Below are 21,791 nucleotides of genomic sequence, written 5' to 3' on the forward strand. Positions count from 1 at the left end.
TGGAGCATGTTGAAGCCTCAGCTGGTCAGGAACCAGGCCACCAGCGTCAGCTTGGCCGGGTCTGGATGCTCCGCCGCCCTGCCCTGCTGAGTCAGGAATCCCCTGCTGGAGAACAGGAGGTGGACAGGGCCCTGGGAGCACAACTGCAGCAGATCTGTAAACCAGGGTCTTGAAAGGCCAGTGGGGGCAATCAGTTTGAGGATGCAACCCACCGAAGCCCGGAACTTGCGAAGGGTCCATTGGAGCAGAGGGGTGGGTGGGAACGCATAACACCTGCGGCTGTGCCAACAGATCTGGAAGCCATCTCCCAGAGACCCCCAACCCCGTCCTGCCCATGAAGCAAACATGGGGCACTTGGAATTTCGAGGTGGTGCGAACAAATCCAGGTCTGCAAACCACTAATGCTGGAAAAGGGGCGACAAGGAGTCGGTGTGCAACTCCCTCTCGTAGGGATTGAACCGAAAGCAGCTCAGCTGGTCCGCTTTTGCATTGCTGTCCCCCGGGAGGTGGAATGCTGAAATCCAAATCGCCTCGATCAGGGCCCATTGCCAGATCGCTACAGCCTCCAGGCAGATGATGGAGGGTTGGAACGGGTGCAACCCTGCTTGTTCAGGTAAAACATCATAGAATTGTCCGTCCTGACCAGAACAAACCTGTCCTTGGTGAAGTGCAAAAACGCCCTGACGTCCAAGCCCACTGCCCTGAGCTTGAGCAGATTGATATGCAGGAGGGCTTAACATAGCCCTCCAGAGTAGACACCCAACCCGAAAGAGAGGAGTCTGTCGTCACCACCAGGGTAGGCTTGGGTCGGGTGAAGGCGGCTCCCACTGAAACACTGCCATCCATCAGCCACCAGCGGAAATCAGGCAGAAGGAGCAGAGGTATTGGGACCCTGCCCGACTGAGACCCTGTCTCCTGATCCCAATTGGCCACCAGGTGGAGTTGGAGGCACCTCATCTTGAGGCAAGCCTGCTGTACAGTAAGCATGCAGGAGTCAATCAGGCCCAGAATGTGCTGGAACCACCATGCCGAAGTGGTCGAGTTGGCCAAAAAGTGCCCCACTGCCTCGCGGAAGTACAGGAGCCTCTCGGGATGACCCGCTTAACTCTAGTGTTCCAAAGCACCCCTAGGAAGACCAGCTCCTGAGATGGGCACAACTGTGACTTTCTCTGGTTGAGGGAGAAGCCCAGCTGATGAAGAATATCCGGCAATCTCTGGCAAGAGTGCACCACCCCTTCGGGTGACCCCCGCCGTCACCAGCCCCTCGTCCAATTAAGGGTACAGATGATGGCACTCCAAGCCGAGAAGGCCTGCCACTGCATTTATCAACTTTGTGAAGACAGGAGGAGCCGAGTTCAGGCTAAAGGGCAGCCCCTTGTACCAAAAGTGGTATGACAAAAGCGTGTACTGCAGAAAGTTCTGATGCGATTGGTAGATGGGTACATGCAGCTACACATCCTTGAGGTCCAGGGAACACATCCAGTCCCCTGCGAATAGAGACTCAGTTATGGGCACAAGAGTAATCATCATGAAGCGTTCCAGCGGTAAAGCCAGATTTAGAAATGACAGGTTTAGGACAACCCTAAGGCAAGCTTGGTTGTTCTTGGGCCCCAAAAATCCTGGAACAGTACCCGGAGCCCCTGCCTAAGAGAGGAACCGTTCTATGGCCTGTATCTCCAAGAGCAAAAGAACCTCCCAATCTGATGAAGAGGATGGTAAAGGCAAAGGAAGAGGAAGACTGAAGCCTGTGGAAAATAGGGATAGGATTCACGGGTTGCTGAAAAGACGCTTCCAGGTGCCCTGGAAAAGAGCCAAACTGCCCCCCACAGGTGAGCTGTGTTTCCCGACCTTGACGTCACTGCTTCTTGGCGTCAGAGGTGGGGGTACTTGAGGGGGAGCAGAAAAACCTATGCAACGTCCTCTGCTGCTTCCTCCTGTCAAAGCTGGTCGACCTGTCAGGCCTCTGTGTACCACAGTCCCGGAATCACTTGAAGCTGGAGAAAGTGTGGGGCTTGAACATGGTCCTGCCCTGCGACTGATGGGAGGATTCCTGTCTGGGTTTTGTCAAGATGGCCAAGAACTTGTCGGTTTGAGTGGAGGTTTTCTTCTTTGTTAGCTTGTTATCGGTTGACAAATGAAAAAGGTCCAAGCCGTCAAAGGGCAAATCCAGGATCCGCTCCTGCACGTCAGATGAAAACTCAGTGATGTGTATCCCCACGGTCCTTCTCATCTCGATACCAAGGCACAGTCCTCTGCTGGGTGTGTCAATGTGGGAGACCGAAGACTCCATCATGAGGTCCTGCGCAATGGTCCGGGCATCTACCAGACCGGCTTTGAAGGAGGCTTGCTTGTCGGAAGGGAGGTTGGGCAGAAATTCCCCAAGCTCCCGCCACAGCTTCTGGCTAGTCGCAGCCTAGAGGGCATCTGCGTTGGTTTGCCACAGATGCAGTCCTGAGATGGAAGAACACCGCTTCCCAAAGACTCTACGACTTTGTCCTCCTTGGAAAGACAACTGGAGGTGGCTCCAGTGGAGGAAGACGACAAAGACGATGGTTTAGAATACAAGGAGGCTGCAGCCACCATTGAAGAATGAGGCTGCGGGTTGGAGGCCAGGAGGATCAACTCTCCATCTGTCAGCCTGAACCTGCAGTCCAACTTCTTGTTCATATGGGTGTTGACCCTGGGCTTTTCCCAGACCTTTCGCACCACCTGCAGGACATCCTTCTGGAGAGAGATGCCAGACCTGATGGTGGTGCGCTTATCCAAGAACTCTGCTAGCACTCTCGACTCCTGAGGGGTTTCCTCAGGCAGAGAGACCCCCAAATATTCCGCCAGGCCCTGATGGCAATTATGAAAGGCCTTTACGGATGCAGAGGGTTCAGCGTCCTCATTGTGCCCCCTCCCCCTTTTCACAGACCAAGGGGAATCCGGGCTCTGGGACACAGGTACCAACGGTATCCCCCCCAAGTCTGTCGCCTAAAATAGGTCCAACAGCTGTGGAGAGGGAGACGTTGGAGGCACAGAAGGAAATGCAGGTGTCCGAACAACCGGTAGGGCCTGGACTGGAGGAGGGACTGGCACTGGAACCGGCAGTGTTGGAGTAACAGGAGGGAGTACACACCTGCGGGATGACCTCCTTCACAATATCTTTCAGGAGTCCCTTTACCTTAGGGGAATGCAAGAGCAAACGCTCAAATAAGCGGTGCTCCAAAGCCGCCGGGTACCTAAGGTCCCGGCCCTCTGAGACGGTGGGCCTCAACGCCGGTCAAATCGCTGAGGCGCCTGGAGCGTGCAGCTGTAAGGCTGTGATAGGTAGATGTATACCTGAGGAGACCAAAAGCCTCTACTGCATAAACTGCTGCTGCTTCCAGAGGGAAGGGGACTGGAATCATCTTGCAAAGCCCATTTGATGGGCGAAAGCATGGGCGGGCCCTGAGTTGAATCCTAGATGGCCAACGTCCTGGCAGGCTCTGCCATGTGCCTCTCTGCCATTTTGAAGCCTTGCCCCATGCCCTGGGCGGGACTGCGCGAATGTCCGGAGCCATGAAAGGCCTCAGACACGGGAGGATAAAGCTTGGGTCTTGCACCTGAAGCAGAAGCATCAACCTCAGATATCACTCTGGTAGGCGCTGAGCACTTGGCTGTCCGGCCAGTAGTCCTAACGCCCTCGACACCCGTGCCGGTAGCCGTACTGGGTCATAGCTAGGATAGACTCTTGGAGGTGGCAATCGACGATACCTTACCCCCTGGGGTTGAAAAGAGTACGAACTTGATCGCCCTTCCGAGGACAGCCCGGTAGGGCTCCTGATCCCCTCAGCTTGTAGGAGGGTAGCCTCAACGGCGGGTCTGCTCCCTGAGTGCCCAGAAGTGCCCCAGACTCCTCAGCTTGGGAGCCGGTAGCTTAAGAGGCCTCAGGCCTACCAGAACCTGAATCCAAGGAACCCCTCTCCGTGTGCACCCCGTGGAAGGAGTTGCTGTGCTGTGCAGCTGTGCTGAACAGATGACCTACCTTGTCTTGACGAGAGGTCCTGGAGACTAAGTCCTTAAGTTGGAGCAGAGGAGAAGTGTGGAAGATCTACCTCCACCGCGACACCCGATTCTTCAATGCCCTGTGATCGAGAGCGCTGCAAGCCGAACATGCGTCCAAGTGGTGGTCGGGCCCCAAACACTCTGCATGGGGGTCTCAGTCTGGAAATGAGCGGTTGCAAGAGGCATATCACATGAATCCCCCTGTAGCCGACATGCTGTGGGGAGGTGCGACACTGAAGGGAAGTTAAATAAGATTGAAAAAACTAAAACGGGGAGCCATCCGTTCGGAAAAAGGAACTGGGGTGAGGTGCCGGCAGGCGGGGCCTCGGTGGGGCGTTCCCACGCCAGAGGCTGCGTGGTATACTAAATTTAAAGGGGAAGCTCAATATTTTGTTGCCAAAGGTTCCGTTACCACCCCCATGTTGGGGGATGCCCACACAGATGGAGTAAAGGGGATGGACGTATGAGCATGTAGGGTTAGATGTTTGATAGTCTCCAGGCCACCAGGATGTGCGAGTAAAGAAGGCCCTGGGTGGTAATTTCAGAGAAAGGGGCACTAGAGAATCTTGGCTCCTGGATGTCAATCATGTAGCTAATTTACCTGGCGGGGAACTGGCTGGGGATCCCAAATCTCCACCGTAGGGATCCCATCCAGCTGAGGAGGATATCTCCTTGGACGTGCCTGACCACTCCTTGAGTGGAATTTGTTTTAGTCGCCCATCTTCCGACTGACTGGCCTGTAATGTCGGGAACACCAGGGCCTTTGCTTACGAAAGTGGAGCTCTTGAAAGCAGGCATCAAGAGACCCTCAGGACGAATCCCAGTAGTATAGATGAAGGGAGTCTCAGCCGTGGACCTGTGAGGGACTGAAGTGCCCTCAACAACAATGTTGCTGGAAACCCCTGCCCCTTCGGACCATGTTCTGGTGCTAGGCTCCATAAGCGCTCGGCTCTAGAACTGGGGCAAGCATTCACTTCCTCAGGACGACCCCAACCCGAAAATGATGAGCAGGAGACTGTAAGGGCCCAGAAGAAGGTTTGGGGCTAAAGACCTTTATTGAATAGGAAAGAAAAGAAAAACCTACCTTGGGTTTCCCTGCCTCAACTAAAGAGATATGGTGACTGGGAGGATGTCCGTCAAGTCAAAAGCATCCCCGGTCCTGTGTCAAGAAAACCTTACTTCTGTCCCTTACACCAGAAACTAAAGAATAAGACAGTACTGTTCTGGTTTTAGGAGAATTACTCCCTTCTCCTGAGTTGTGGTTCCTGGTTTTAAAAATAATTCCCAAATCTAGAAAAATCTCATGTCTCACACAATGTGAGGGGGAATGACTCCCTTCCCCTGATGGTAAAGTTCCAAACCTCTTGTTCTTCTGGATGGTACAGGAGAATGTCTCCCTTTTCCTGACATCCGGTCTCACATAGCCTGGGGGAATGACTCCCTTTCCCAGGCTTCGTGGACCATACTTCCGGTCCGGGTTACCCGGAGAATGACTCCCTTCTCCTGGTATCTTGTTATCAGTTCCTTACAACCAGTGGGTATGACTCCCTTCCCCTAGTGCTTTTTTCTTTTGGCTTCAAACCTGCAACACATAATTTAAAGTGTTTGGAGGGTCGACTACCCTGGCTTCTCTTCTTCTTTGATTTGTCTCTCTTGGTCCACTACTTTGCCAAGTACTCCGACGAGGAAGATGACTTGTGACAGTTTCTTCCTTAGGGCCCTGGTTTTTCTCCTCCTTTGAATTGGCCCACTTGGTTCACTTCCCTGCCAAGTACTGCCACGAGGAAGCTGATTCTTGGTGAGCCGCCCGCATCCACTCTGGGTCTCCCGTGCCAGCCATTACCTTTTAGGGGTTTGCGTCTTGATTTCCTTGCAGCTGTGCGACAGCTTTCCTTGTTGCTGTCTGTGTTCCTTACTCCTCTCGACAAGACTGTGCGCAGGTCTGCTCCTGCAAACCTTCCGATCATCAGATGCCCCAGATTGCCAGCGATCTTGGAGCTCTCTCCCTTCAGGTCAGCAACGCAGGTTTGAATCTCCCACATTCGGTGCACACCACACCTGTAGGTCTTCAATGGATGCCTGGGAACAAATGTTTAGTCCATTGTCTGTTTTAATGAAACTCCCTCTGCAGAAGTCCAAAGTTCCTGCTTCTCCCTGGGCCACTCTTTATGGCTCTTGAGGGATACTACTTCTCAGTAATTGCATGGCTGGTGATGTTTATGTTTCTGATGATCGTCTTCATCCTGGTACTTCAGTGAACTATACTATTTGTATTGTGATCAAGCTTCTTCATCTCAGTCCTTTTAAGGAAACGGTTACAATTAGCTAATCATTCTAGCGTAGTTTCCTTAACAAGATTAGAACTAGTAGACTTAGATGACAAGCTAGTACAAGACTATATTGTGACACATTCTGAATAACCCTTCCCAGATATTATAAACTTTGGGGTCTCAAGGCTGGGAGGGTAAGGGTCATATGTCACGGGACAAGAATCTTTTTGTCTAGAAAGATTTGTGGTGGTTGTCATACAATAGGGTTGAGGGAAATAAAGGGTTTGCCTCAGACTCACGTCCTTATCCCCAGGAGGGGAGTTCCCCTCCATGAAGTCTACCCTCATGTAACCACCCTAGGGGGACTACCGGTTAGCAGCCTCTCTACCCTAAGATCATAGAAAGGGGCTACCCTCTGGGGAGAATTGACGAGAGAAAGTGAATCGTCACAAGACCCAGACATGGTCTGGGACTATGCAACTCAGACAGTTCCTGTATGTGTCCGAAGCGGTAAAGCTCCTGTTGGAGGAGGTGCAATGTCTGAACCCAGTTATCACTGGTATACACTATGTATGGCTGTGAGGATTTGGGGAATCAGCAAGTATAATAATAGGCAAAAAGAAGGGGAAACGATGCAGAGTAAAAAAGATTGATGGGTGAGGATTTTGGGAGGAGTCAGCATGGGCAGGCACCTGTCCCTGTGTGATTGACTGCCATCAGTTTGGAGGAAAGGGGGCGGGAAATAGTAGGAGGACAAAGATGCCTGAGGACCAGAGACCATAAGAAATTAGACTGCCAAGTCGGATAGCCAGTCATGCATTGTTATGGTTCAAACCCTGCCATTGTTGGTTTAGTAATCTTTAACCCCTGTAAGAAAGAGAATAAAAAAGCCTATATATTCATGAAATATATATTACAAAGTTCCGTTTGGTTGTATGCAATGATCCACCAACAGTGAAAATGAACATTAAAAAAGTAGATTGTAGGCACTAAATTGACAAATTGGAAAAACAAACTTCTCTGTCCTCTAACCTGGGTCTAAAGTATGTCAAATATAAAGAAACCATTAAGGACACATGGGGCCCCATTCCCAGTTTGGTGGTAATTTTTCAGAAAATCTGCAGAATAACATCCAAAATTGATTACGGTTACCACTACTTGGTCCCATGCATTGAGCACGAAGCTAAACGGTGAAATTACTATGCGATAAATTCACCAATTTGTGGCAGTAAAATGGCAGATTCACCTCAAGCTTGTTGATGGGGGTAAATCCTCCACTTCACCTCCAATGTTATAATTTGGAGATGTAGTTAAAATGGCTGTAATTCTGTTACCGTCAAAAAAAGTACCATGTAACGGGATAGCCACCACTTTTCTCCCGCACAGGATGGAATTCTTTGGGTGCATTTTATGGATCATGTATTTCATTCAATAACATACAACACATCTAATATTATACAGACTAGCTGTTGTTCACTTTCCTTTTTAAATTCAATATATTTCTGCATTTACATTGCCCCCACATTGCTTTATTTATAATGGCTTATTATTTACATGCGTTTTCTGTTGTGTCTGAAATTATATTGTTATACTCTGGCTCTGGCTAAGTGATATCTAATATTCAGTACATATGAGATTCCACACTTTCGGCCTGATCACGACTTGGCCGTTACCGCCGGGTAATAGCCCTACCGCCGAACTCCCCGGCGCTAATAGCGCCGGATCATGAGTTCGGCGGTAAAGTAATTCCCCATTCCCCATTGAGCCCATTCAGGCTCAATGGGGAATTTTCACGCTCTTACCACCGGCGGATTTCCCGCCGGCAGTAATAGCGTGAATTTTCAGCGGATTTACCCCCAGCTCAGAGCTGGGGCGAAATCCGCCGAAGCCCTGATTCGGCGGACCCTTAAATCCGGCGGTATTAGCGCTACCACCGGATTTAAGGGTTACCGCCGAAGTCGTGATCAGGCCCTTTGTCTTTTAAAGTAGTTGTTGATTTTATTCTTGTTGCACGTTTTCTGGTTGGCATTGTTTATCACACATGTGACATACATCTTAGTTTGTACAATCTTCTTCAGTTTTGTGAAAAAGCTAAGTGCTTAGTGTTTTCAACTTAGTACAAACTAAGATGTATGTCACATGAGTGACAAACAATACCAACCAGAGAACGTGTGACAAGAATAACATCAACAACTACTTTAAAACACAAACAAAGTGTGGAATCTCATATGTACTGAATGTTAGATATCCCTTAGCCAGCGCCAGAGTATAACAATAGGATTTCAGACACAACAGAAAACGCATTCCTTACACTTGGATTGCAGGAGCTCTGTCCTTTATACAGGCGACAGGCTTCAATCTAATTGCACCGAAGCAAGCACCTGAAGAAAACATTCCAATAGCGCTGAGATCCACAGTTCCCATAAACTCCAACCACCTCAACATAATTTTTATTTACATGACCTTAAAATGCATAAAGGATAAGTTATGTATCAATTCATACAGCAAGATATTTTTTTTAAAAAAGAAAAAGCTTTTGAAAGAAAAACATTTGTAGTTACCTTATCAGTCCATGCCACTCGCCCACCGAGGCGGGAATTCTCTTCTAATAATTTGGCATGTTCACTCTTCACTTCTTTAAGTATTGTTTCCTAGAAAAAGAACAATGTGTTTATGGCACCTATGAAGCACATACTGCAGAGTGAACGGTTTGTAGAAGATAGCAGTGTAGGAAATGTGCCGGAACAAGACGGAGAGGGCTTCAGCAAAGTTTGTCTTGCCGAAACGCTGCCAGAGCTCTGCTCCATCCCAAAACACAGGGTTAGCCCATGAAACTTGCAAATCTGTTCCCAAGCTGAGCTCTTACTCAAGCCAGTGCTTGAGAAGACATGGCACACAATCAAGAAACAGACAAAGGCTCCAATACTGTTCAGAAGCTAAACAAATTGGTATGTATGTCTTGCAATTTACAGACAAGTTTTACTTGCTCAAAAGGGTCTTTTGCTCAAATTGTGGGCATTCTTATGTTCCCAAAATGCTCTTTGCTTTGATGCAAATAGCCAGGGGCTTGGGATCCAAGAAGAGATACTATGTTGCGTTATCTGGCCTGGGGCTTGCTCCTCTCCCCTTCACTCCAATGGAGAGGGGATTCCCAGAGTACATTTTGGCAATTTCCATCACTGGAAGAAAGTAGTCATGAATAAAAACCCATTGCGATTAAGATGGTCCAACAATGTGGATACTCGATGCCCTAGTGTGGAAGGAAGGGTAGTGGTTCTTGTGGCATCTCTCGTTTTCCAAAGAGAGCCAGTAACAAGTTTAAAAAGAACAGCTTTTAAAGAGAGATGGAAGAAGAAAAATTGAGAAGGAAATTGAGAAGGAATCCCGATAGGAAAGATGGTAAAGGTAAGAAAGAAACATAGGAACAGGACACAGCAGTTGCAGGAGGGAAGAATGAAGAAAGGAATGTGATGGGAGTAGGAATTCAAGAGCTAAATAAAAAGAAAATAAATGAAAAGGCATGATGAGAAGATGAAAAGGGAAATGGAAAATGACACTTAGAGAAAAACAGTTAAAGAAATAGATGAAGAGAAGAGATGAGGTGTTAAAAGACAGCAGAGTTAGATAGTGGCAGAGCTAAAGACACGCAAAGGATAAGTTGCCTACAGTAATAACTATTGTTGCCTTAGTCCATGATTCCCCTTTTGCCATAGTACTTGGCAGTTGTGTCGTGTCCTTGATAAGGGTGGGTGAAATTCCACTCTCGTAATTATTACTGCAGTTGAGTAGGCAAATCAGCTAACCCAATAGTACTGATACATTTTCCTGCTGATATGCTCAGCCTTTGAAGCTAATCAGAGCATGGAGAATAATTAAGCCTTCTAATTAGTCAAGATATTCAAGTCACATTGGCCTTGTCCATTGAAAGCAAGCCCCTGACGCTCACGCCAGAGACAATGCAACCCGCTAGGGAAGACATGTCCAAGTCGATTGTGTAAGTATAACCAGGTTTAATCTCATGCGCAAATGAGAGCGACAGCAAAGAAATCTACTGCCAAGAGCGTTCTGCCAAAAAGAGGTACAAGCAGAAACATTTAAGGCAAAAACATTGTCATAATGACGCAATACATTTAGTACACATCCACATGGCTGATTGGATGGACCCTATACAGATGCTGCCTTTATCCATACGGCATGGCAGTTCGCTGGTGCCAGCCCAGTCTGTCCATCCATCCGTCTTCACTACGGGGCTCATCTGCTTCTCGCGTCAAAGGTCAAAAACCAAATTAACCATCCTCCTACTATACAGATTGTTTATCACTCATACCATACACTTGGCAGGCTTCAAAACAGACACACAGGAGGTTGCAGGGCATTCTAACATTCACCCACACATTTCACTCACTCCCTCTGCATCATCTGATTCCCAGGTCCCCACCCTTGTTTGAACTATAATGTATCCTAACCCTCCCAGCATCTCGCAATACAAATCACACGATTGTCGCTGCAACGATGCATCCTGTCCATCAGCTTTGAACGTTTCAGGACTTGGTACTTTGGGGTTGAAGGTCAAATGGCACTTGGGGTCATGGAATTCGGGGATATTAGGGTTTAGGCAGTTATATGGGCTATAACTCATGGTAACTCGGGAATGGGCCGGGTGGTGCTTTGGCCAAAGCAAGATAACATGCCCACCAGGCGCCGGCCTCTAATCGCGGCCTTGTAGGGCACATTCCTCTTGGGTGAAAGACATCTTCGCAACACTTTCGAGAACAATGGACGAACAGTGTGGCAGGTGAGGGTGCGAACTGTCCTCATGGGAGCTTGGGCATGACTGGAGATTTCTGTGGCCTCGCGAATTTGGGCCTAGTGCATGAAATACTGCCTTTACCGTGCTTAACGCGCAAGCCTCCACCTCTACCTAGACATATTAATATCTATGCAAAATCACGATGCCGCCTGCGCCTTGGGCCGCACCGTATGAATATGCTATAATTGGTGAGGTTTGTGTGACCCTCCACCTGGTTCATTAGTGCTTCGAATGCATATCGCCTTACTTTAAAGCGCCTATGGGGAGGATTAGGCTGTCGCCTTCCCAACACCTGCTTTTCTGGGGAGACACTGCCCATTTAGAGCATAGGGTGCTACGTCCACAAGATCTTTGCAGTACTGTGGGCAGGTCTTTCACCCACCACAACACTTTCCATTAGGACTAAGAACTCCTTAGATGAGCAACAGCGATCTCAACTGGTAGCAAATGTGCATGTGCGCACACACACATTCCTGTAAAAGGCCACGCTCATCTCCTGCAAATGTTGGCATCTCTTTCCCACACCTTAGCCCTCTACGAGGATGCAGTAAGTCTTCTAAAGACAGAGGAGACCGGGAGAGACAAATGGCACTATCTCCCCACACTTGTGCATTGTCAATGTCACTTGACCTAGCAAGGTCGTTGTCTTGTTCTCCCTCGTCTTCCCCCCCCCCCTCGTCGCTCCATGAAACACTTGTGTATAGGCACTCTATAAATAAAATATATCATAAAGCTGATGAATTAAGAGAACAGGTATCACTATGGTAAGTAACTTGTACTTTCTCCAACATCCTGTTCCTCATTTCCCTAAACCTCATGGAAGTATCCCAAGCACTTTAACAGAGTGGGAGGTGGCATCAATCTTTTCACATTAGCCAAACATATTTGGTAAAATTGGTTGCCAAAATGTACCATTAGCTATTGAAATGGCCTCAGAGTAATATTTACAAAATATATGCAGGGTTGACCAGGCACATGTGAGACCAAAATGTTAATCCTGCATGTCAGGCATGATGCTTTGGGTATTTTCAACCTTCCCTGACCTTGTTTTGCTCAAATTTTCCAAGATGAGTCCTCTGGAAGACCTTTAGTTAGTCAGGGTTAGTGTGCCTCATAGGCACCTATGAGGGGTCAGAAATGTGAGGCGGACAACTTTTGGATGATTCCTCCAAATTAACAAGTTACTTACCCCTGGTAACGTTCTTAAGACTGGATGTCCCTCGTATCACTCAGCTTTGCTGCTTGCTTTGGAATTTTGTTTTCCCACACCAGAGAGCGCTGTGCTCGATGTCGTGGCATTGACGTTCCTGGAGTGCTGCCCTCGCGTGTTGCCGCCATCCGCAACATAAATGGTTTGTGCCGCACACGTTGGCTTCAGTTCTGTTTTTTCATTGTCATCAATTGAAGAGTTGACCAGGCGTACGCCCAGACCGTAAGCTCTCAGGAAGTGCGGAGTGCAAGCACATAAATTGTACGGTGGGGTAGGCTGGGAGGGGCGATGTGGAATACGTGGGAGGAACATCCAGTCAAAAGAACGTTACCAGGGGTAAGTAACTTGTTCTTCGAATGGAATGTGTCCTCCCAGATATTCCTCATCTTTGATATACTCGCAAAGCAGTGTCAATTTGGAGGAGGGAGTACTATTTAATGTAGTCATGCACTGTGTGCAAAACAACTTTGGCAAAAATACCCTCTTGAGATGATTTCAAGTCTAAACAGTAGTGTTTCATGAATGTGTACACAGAGGACCAAGTAGCTGCTGCATAGATATCACGTACCGGGACACCCCTCTGTAGAGCTGCAGAAGTTGCCATGCCCCTAGTGGAGTGAGCTCTTAGCCCATCTGATGGTTCTTTGCCAGCCAGTCCATAACATTCTCCAATTGCTAAAATGATCCACCTGGATATAGTTTGTTTTGTTTTTACAGCGAAGCCCAACTCTTGGCCGGTATATCCAATGAAAAGTTGATCATCTTGCCTACATTTTACAAATCTTGAGATATAAAAAGTCAGGCTGTTTTTGGATCTAGCCTGTGAAACCTTTCTTCCTCCTTGCCTGCATGCGGGGTAGGATAAAAGGCTAGTAGTATTGAAGAAACTGCCTGAAGAAAAGAGCTTACGCACCCAGGCGTCCACCCTCTTGTCGTCCCTATCCAGAGGGATAGATGGATAAGTCGACTGCCTGGTTGATGTGGCTGCCTGAAACACCAGGCTTTCGGGTGTAGGATGTTTTGTAAAGTAATCCGGATCAATACTGGAAGGCCTATATTTTCTGGCAAAAAGGTTTTATTTATAGCGGGTCCAGATTCTGGAGTATCCCAGTTTGCCAAACATTTTTCCGCAGAGCTGCATGAAAAGGTAACACCAGGTCTTTGTGAGGGGCTTGTGTTAGTATATCCGTCATGTCATCCTGTTTGTAGGTCAGAGAGCTCCTGCTTCAGCCCATCTGTTCAATAACTCTCTTCATGAGGCTTCTGTATGCAGAATCTGCATGCTCAGTTGGATCAGGCTTGCCAAATTCAAGCTCTGGTGAGGTGTCTATGCCACTAGCTGACTGAAGGCAGTCCTACAGATCGGTAATTTTAGACTCCTGATCAATAAGTTCTTCAGGAAAAAATGTTGTGCCATACCTCACACCAAAAGGAGAAGATTCCTCCTCCGAGGCTTGATCTTCCTCATAAATTGAGGCCAGGGACTTGAAAAAGTATTTCCTGGGCATAGGATGAAAATCCTTGTCTGGCAAGGGCAGAGGACTAGGAATAGTTGAAGTGACCGTCGAAGGCGTCGACGCAGTCATCAACAATGGCGTTGACGCTTTTGGTAATGGCATCGATGGAAATCTCGATGAGAGAATTAATGAAGCCTTCGACAATGGGGTCGACTAAGGTTTCGACAGCAACTCCAATTTACTCGACGTTGCTGTTGATTTATGTTTCCAAGTGTCTGGCTCCGATGGAGTCGATGACTTTGGTGAATGCTTTGACGATTTGCTCTTTTTGTCGGAGGCATCAGTGAGATACTTCATTCTCGAGACGATACCCTCGATGATTTTTCATCAGATCGAGAGCGACTTGCCGATTTAGTAGGCGGCCTTGCCATAGTGGTCTTAGACCTCCCCGAGTCGTCCAAAGGAGCGACCAGAGCATGGCTTCTGCGTGAATCCTTCGAGGGGGAAGAGGCCGCATTTGCGAAGATTCGTAGCATTGCTTTCTTTAAATCATCCAATTTTTTGGGAGAATCAGTCTTGCTTGGGCAGCCGATAACCTCTGTAGAGGAATCAGAGGAAGAGGAAAATGGAAACCTACGCCATATCTTTTTTGCCTTCTTTGACGAAGAAGACGACGACTGTCTCGACCGACTCCTCGATCGAGATTTATTGGACTTTTTGCATCAGGACGAATCTTTGGGCTCACCTGACTTTTTATCCCTCTTCGAAGATGACTTTGAAGTCGCCCTCCTCACCACCAGTTTACCTCGGCGCTCCCAGAGAGATTTCTCCGTCATGGCCTGACAGGACCCCAAATCCCATTCATATCCTCTAAGGCTTGGTTCGATGTTCGGAACCCAGGCACCACAAGCAGACACAGTGGGGGTCGGTAATCAACATTTTCGTCCTGCATTCCTGGCATTTTCTGAAGCCAGATTTCATCGTAGAAGGGTTAGAAGACATTTTCCTTAGAAAATTGAAGCGCGCCATTCACACTCGAAGCCAAGCTTTTGGAAAAACGGAACCATAGCCAACGGAGGAATATCGATGCCACGACATCGAGCACAGCACCCTCTGGAGGACACAATCCATTCGAAATGCCATTTTATTAAATGAATTAAAAGTTTCAACAAGCGCCTCACTATCCCTACCCTGACTAGGATTTCCCTGCCTATCAAAAACTAAAGCAAACACATTATCAAAAGATATCTGGCCCTCACACTTAAACATACAATACACAAGAAAATATATAACAATATCAACAATTGTATTTCTCATATATTCACACAGTCACTCCTTATAACCTGGGTGATCTCCCCTTCCCCAGATTTCAAGTTATGTTCAGTTCCAACAGTCAACAAAAAGAAACAAGGAAATCGGGTTTGCAACAAAGTTCCAACTCCGTTCTTGTCTCCTTCACTTTGTCAAAAGAAAGATCTGTTAACCAGTGTTCAACCAACAGAAAGATTGATCTTCTTCCTTAAATAACGATTTACAATATATCAAATAGCATCAGTGATGTTCTGGGTCAAGATAGATGCTTTGCCACAACTTATGAATGTCAAAGAAGAAAAACAGCTCCTCGTCAGATTCAAAGAAACAAAACTTCTGGCAAGGTTAAAGAAACACAGCTTCTTCTTAGCTTTTTGCAATTCTCTTTTTATAGCACCATAAATTACAGTTTACATCTTTGTCAGGATGACTTCACAGTACTTCTGTTTCCACCTGGATAACTTGCATACCAAGTTAACGTCTGCAAAGGTTCAACATGAGGGTCTACTTTGCTTCTGAAGTTTTAAATCTATTTTAAACAAAAGGTTTTTCACAGCTTCAGTTTGCAACTTTGTGACTTTTAGCTTCCAGAAAAGATAATATTCACTTTAGTGCCCCTCAACACTTCCACGTAAGCAAGGCACCCTTCTTCTGAACATTCATTTTCCAGAAGAGCAGCCTCTTCGCCACACTTGTCTTTCTGCAACATCAACAACCAAAATTGCCCTTCAGGACATCATTCTAACTTTCTTCCTTATGGCTTTGGCAATGCGAGTTATACCAAATTTTAAAGGAACAATAACCACCAACAACTGTCACCTTTTTACAACTTTGCATTCTCCTGTTTGCTTCCTGCCCACCAAAGCAGCCTAATTGTATGCCTTGGTGTTAGTCTCCTTTGGTTTAAGACCATGCTTATACAACTCTTGGCTTTGGCAATACTGGTATCCCTCTTGACCGTGGGTAATATTTGCAACACTCTTGGCTTGGGCAATGCCTGTTCACTCAAACTCACAATTATCAATGTTCAGCCACTTAACGTCATTATTTTCAACTGCTTCACAACCGACTCTTCAATTAACCTTTACCTCAGAAACACTTAAGGACAAGCGACCAGTTTTTCATCTGTTTTCAGAAGTATTCAATTAACATGGTTCAGAGTGTTTTACTCTTAGTCAAGTGCTATTGAAGAAGTGCAAACACACGCAAGTGCTACTTTTGCAACTTCCCATTGTCTGACAATCAACCATCGGTTTAATCCTGCTTTCACTCACACACAAATGATTCTGCTTGGCCACAGTTGCCTGCCTTTGTTTGTGCAAGGGATCAGAATGCTCGGTAACACTCACAGGCTTCTGTCTTGCTCCTTCCACCTGCAATATTGCTCTTGAGTGCTCTTTCCTGTCCCAGTACTTGGGGGATTATGAAACTTGTGGTCCCCACCAACAGAATTAGGCTTTCTCATTCTTTCTACTTGGCAATAAGCCATTAGATGTGTGGGATTGCAGGGAAAGTTAAACAAGGGGGCTACCCAGTCTTCCTGACCTGTCCTGGTCTCCCCCCCATGCAATCCTCCTGCAGAACACCACCGGATCAGGAAGCGTCTGCCCTTCCCAGGCAATATGAGAAGGGTCCCAGGCTAGAATTTTTTGTGTGTGTGTGGGGGGGTGGAGGGAGTGGCTTTTTGATCAAGATTTGAAGAAAAATGGTTCTGAAGATTGCCATAACCTCCAGAAACATCCTGCATCATTTCTATTCAGTCATACGGCAGAAACTATGCATTTTGCATGAATTCATTCATTGTGGCTCCCCATGTACACAGCAAGATTTCCTTTGTTATGGTCTTTTCTGGGTAGAGAAAAGAAAAAGAAAAGGCACTTTCTTGTCAAAAAAAATATATTGTGGTGATCACCAGGGGAGATTCTGCTTCACTAATCTTGATATTATTATTACTGTGGATTGAGTCAGAGATACTTGAGGACAGATGTAAGGCAAGAACTAATATTGTTTTGGAGTGAGTCAGAGTTTCTTGGGGTGAGCTGTAAGAGAATGGCATACAAATAAATCTCATCATGGTGCAGGCAGAACTACAGCTACACACAATGGCATTAGTCTCTGCATCTCCTGATAACAAGGAGCAATAGAGACGCTTCTTGATTTGAAACACAGACCTCCTTCAGCAACTCTTTCACGAAGAGGAAAAGCGCTACATAGCCAGAAACTGCATCTGGAAGAATGACGACTTCAATTTATTAAAAGTCTTACTTTGATGAATAAAATATATTTTGGACAGAAAGTTTGATGTAGCCATTCACCCACCCAGCTAAAAGTAATTATACATTCAAGACGCAACAATGCAAATGTCGTATAGGGTGGTGGTGATGCTGAACAGTCGCATCAGGGCCCGCTGAAACACCTGACCCCCTAGCAGCAGTGGAATTGGGACACACACACACAACCGACTGACTGACGTGGTAGTGGAAGGGGACGCCCAGAGGGCTATGTCGAAGGAGAACCCTGGCGAGCCAGCTAGACCAACAGGCAACCTAGACGCAGCCGACCCCACTCCGCGTCGCTCCACAAGGTACAAGACAACGATGGACATCCCAGCACAACTTCAGGCCATTTTGGCGGAAATGAAGATCATTGGCCAACGCACACAAGAGACAAACACCACAGTCCAAGATATCAAATGGGATCTGCAAGATGTCCAAACAAGACTTAATGCCCAGGCGGAAAGGACAACAGACAATGAACAGCGCATCAGCTCGCTTGAGGACAATCATAAGTCGACGACGACCGAACTAGACAGTCATTAGAGAGGTTCAGCGCCTCGGCGCCAAGTTAGAAGACCAGGAAAACAGGTCTAGGTGCAATAATTTAAGGAAGGTTGGCCTTCCGGTGAATGCAGAGGGTCCGGACCTGGAGACATTTATGTCTACATTTCTGCAAGACGTGCTTCATATAGAGAACCCCTGGGACTACGCTATCGAAAGGATCCACCGAGCACTGGTCGCTAAACCAGCGACCAAGGCCGATCATGCTTTGGTTATTGAACTTTCAGCACAAGATGGCGATCTTGAAGGAGTACAGAGTGGTCAGCCCGGTGGAAATAGGGTGAGTCCCCATTAGACTCTTTAACGACTATTCTGTAGAGGTCTCTTGACGATGGAAAAGTTTCAACACCATCTTTGAGGCGCTTAGGGGCCAGGACTATAGACCCTATCTTAAATTCCCGGCAGTGTGGTGTGTCCAAATAGATCGTCAATGGCACTCGTTCGAGGACCTGGAGGATGTGTGGCGATTCCTGCACAGACAGAGCATAGTGTCATCAGACTGCCTACCAGCGGATGCCAATATCGCAGACAAAAACAACCTTGTCTGACTATCGCTTACCACGGACAGGGGCCGAAGACAGAGACCCGGGAGAAGCATCAGGGGGCCAGACCAGGGACAAAAGGGGCCATGGGCCTAAGCCCCACCTTCGGTAAGAGACAACACGTTCCACTCAACAATTTGAACAAGCGAGATCAAGGTGCCCCCGAGATCGAGGATCAATTCCTGTTATCACAATGGCAACGCAAGCGCGACCAGGGCTCTGGTCGCTGACGCCATCTGCAGCTACTTCCGGGGGGAGAGAGGCGAATTGTCAGGTATGTGAATGGCACTGCGTCCGAGTGGCCAGTGACCCCCCAGGTGACCGAACCCCCACAAACATTGTGTTGATTAACCTAACAACTCCTAAACTGCCATCAAAGTCCAGTGTACGACATGATGCCTGGCCTACAACCGCCACACAGACTCTACAGGCGACATGGCACGGGACCGAAACGCCAGACGATTCCTATGAACCCATACCCTCCAGGGAGGGATTATCAAGCACGGGAACAAGCGCAGCCACTGGATGCCGCGCTCAGGGACACCATGCATGGGCTATGTTGCCTGGTATTGAGAGGGAGCTGATCACTCCCATTGTTATGAGGGAGGCGTTGCTCCTGATAGTTTTGGTTATTGTTGAAAGGGTAGTTATCAACCCGGGACTGGATAGAGGAAAAGAGAAACCTGGCAGCCAAACTGTGCCGTTATACTACAATAATCCACTTAAAACTGATGCACATACCAACACCCGCCAAAGGGGTGACAGAGCTAGACCCTGCCCTGTATGATGATGGCCAAGGTCACACTGATAACTGAATGTACAGGGTTTGGGCCACCCCATTAAAAGAAGGTGTATCCTAAATCACTTGAGGGACCTCCAGGGGGATATGATATTCCTCCAAGAAACCCACGTCAATGAGGTGGAATCGAAAAAGCTAGAGCGGGGATGGGTAGGTACAGCGGCTCACTCCCCCTGTCGGGGGAAACGAGGCGTGTCTATTCTGAATCATAGGAGGACCCTCTTTGTACTTCAGAACACCATATCCGATAAGGAGGGGAGATACGCAACGGTGAAAGGCCTGCTATATCAGCATTCTATCACACTCATTAACATTTATGCCCCTGTACGCTTTACATGGGGCGACTGACATTTATTGGGGGTTGGGAGGAGGGGGCCTTAACGTCGCACTGGACCCTACTTTAGATATTAAACGCACACCTCAAGATTGACTAGCCCTCTCTTTATCCCCAAATGGACAGCGAGCCAGTGATACGCTAAACTACTTTCTTATTTTAGTAGATAGACAGAATCTCCACGAAAGGTAGCTACAAAAAAACTTGCAGTTTTATTAGCACATCTTAAAACACTTAAAACATATGATCACATAATAGACACATTAACCGTGAATGTAAAAAGACATATGTACAACTAAATTCTTACATACAGATAAAGTATATAGTAAGAAATATTATTCAAAAAAGAAAATGTTAGGGTAAATGAGTGACATACATTGTCCCCTCCCTTTTTGTTAGATATTAGTGGGGATGCAATTAGGTAATACTTGTTAACAACTCTCCTAATAACAGTTCACACTTTCCACTCCTGTCGGTCCCATGAGATTTTAAGGAGACCGCTATTGTGGTATTCCAAAAAAGATATTGGAAGCTACATATTGGTACTTCTGCCAAAAGTCGACATATGTTTCGGACTTCATACACCATACTATACTATCTCTATTACTGTCGGTATAATGCTTGTTGAGGCCATCGTCAGGACTAGTTATTGTCAATCAATAACTCAATTCTAACCCCAGTGATCGTATCTTCAATTTCAATCTACAACAAAATATATAAAAACACACTGTCACCAGACTGGTAAACATCTAACAACTTTTTGAAAAAGATCTTTCTTAGGAGATGGTGTCATAGGTCTACAAAATGTGACCCGACGTTCACTGACCTGTGGCCCAATGTGCCAGATTAGGGACTTGAGTTTGGAATTCAGTCGACTTATTTTTTTAAGTCTACCGCTTCAGTGGCCCTGTGGCTACCGGTTGAGCAAACAAATTGTATTTAACCTATGCTTATTTCATTTACAAGGGTCTATCTGTGTCTTTCATTATATATTTATTTTCTCACCTGTGGCTTAATTTCATGGAGCCTGGAAGACTGTTTCCTGTTGTAATTTCTTCACAACGGAAACCTTTCTTGTTTTTTAGGCATTTCTCACCGGACAGATGATTCATTCACACCCGATCTGTAACAATGGGCGACTGCCATTAGTTTAAATAGTTCGAAAATTATTGGATGGTCCATATTTTCCATTGTTCTAGCACTATTTCCCAATTAACTATCATGGTTTTCCTTCCGCATTTCCATGCGTTCTCATTGTTGTATATATTAACATACGAGGATGCTACATTAACAAAGCCTCCATGCCAGTCATATCCTTAACTTAGTAGTTTTACTCATAGTATTTCCTTCTTTTCTATTTGTTCCAACATAATTCTTTCATTATGTTATATTGATGATCTGTTCTAATGTATCTAATTTACTTACCGTTTCCGAACTCGCAGGCTGGATGCCTGTTTTAACTTCCGCGACTTCTCAGATCAGCTCCCTAGATGAGTCTGATACCTTCACAGGCTGTTCGCGGTCATCTGACATTTCCAAAAGCTGTCACGCGACCGCTTATTTGGTCCTACTCCCTCGTGGATATTGCAGATTTTATATATTCACACACAATATCACAAATAGGTGTTGCTTAATGTGAACTTGGTTTTAAGTTATTTCGGACTAAATACGTTCCAAGTGGATACTCGCGCAACGGTCTTGCTCGATTGGGATCACGTGACATTTGTAAATACTGTCATATGTTCGCTTGCTCGGGCTTGTCTCCACATCCGTGCTGTAAATATTTGCTGTTATATGAATCACCCAAACCTGACACCAAAATGTCATTAATATGCACTTTGTTTTCATGTTATTATGACGATCCACGTTTTCTTCATGACATATGACCGCAAGGCGGTCTGTCTCAATTTAATTAAGGGTAAGTGTGTACGTGTCACTTGATAACGTTGCTCATTCAATGGATCTCACTACTGAAACCCTTATGCACTTGTCATTTATAGAAATGATGTCTCAGCAGCATTCTACTCTGATGGTGCTGGATTATATATACTTTATAAACCGATGTGTCTCTAATATACAACGTTTTGTGTATTGCTGGTCAAAATGGGACAGCATTTTTACTCTGATTCCTATATGTCAAAACAATAATTGTTTTATATGTATTAATGTTTTTTAAAGGCTATTTACACCCT

The 21,791-nt window shown here is 46.6% G+C and overlaps 1 protein-coding gene across 9 annotated transcripts in view; it reads right to left on the reverse strand.

Annotated features, from left to right (window-relative positions):
• Positions 1–21,791, reverse strand: part of TSPOAP1 (TSPO associated protein 1) — a 3,887,333-nt gene that overhangs the window by 2,469,947 nt on the left and 1,395,595 nt on the right. For all 9 annotated transcript variants that reach the window (XM_069614850.1, XM_069614845.1, XM_069614847.1 and 6 more), the window contains exon 7: positions 8,861–8,950. In XM_069614850.1, the coding sequence (XP_069470951.1) occupies positions 8,861–8,950 (90 nt within the window). The remainder of the gene's footprint in view (positions 1–8,860; positions 8,951–21,791) is intronic.

This window comes from Ambystoma mexicanum, chromosome 9, assembly GCF_040938575.1.
Source record: "Ambystoma mexicanum isolate Mex_15411 chromosome 9, UKY_AmexF1_1, whole genome shotgun sequence".
Taxonomy (NCBI): Eukaryota; Metazoa; Chordata; class Amphibia; order Caudata; family Ambystomatidae; genus Ambystoma; species Ambystoma mexicanum.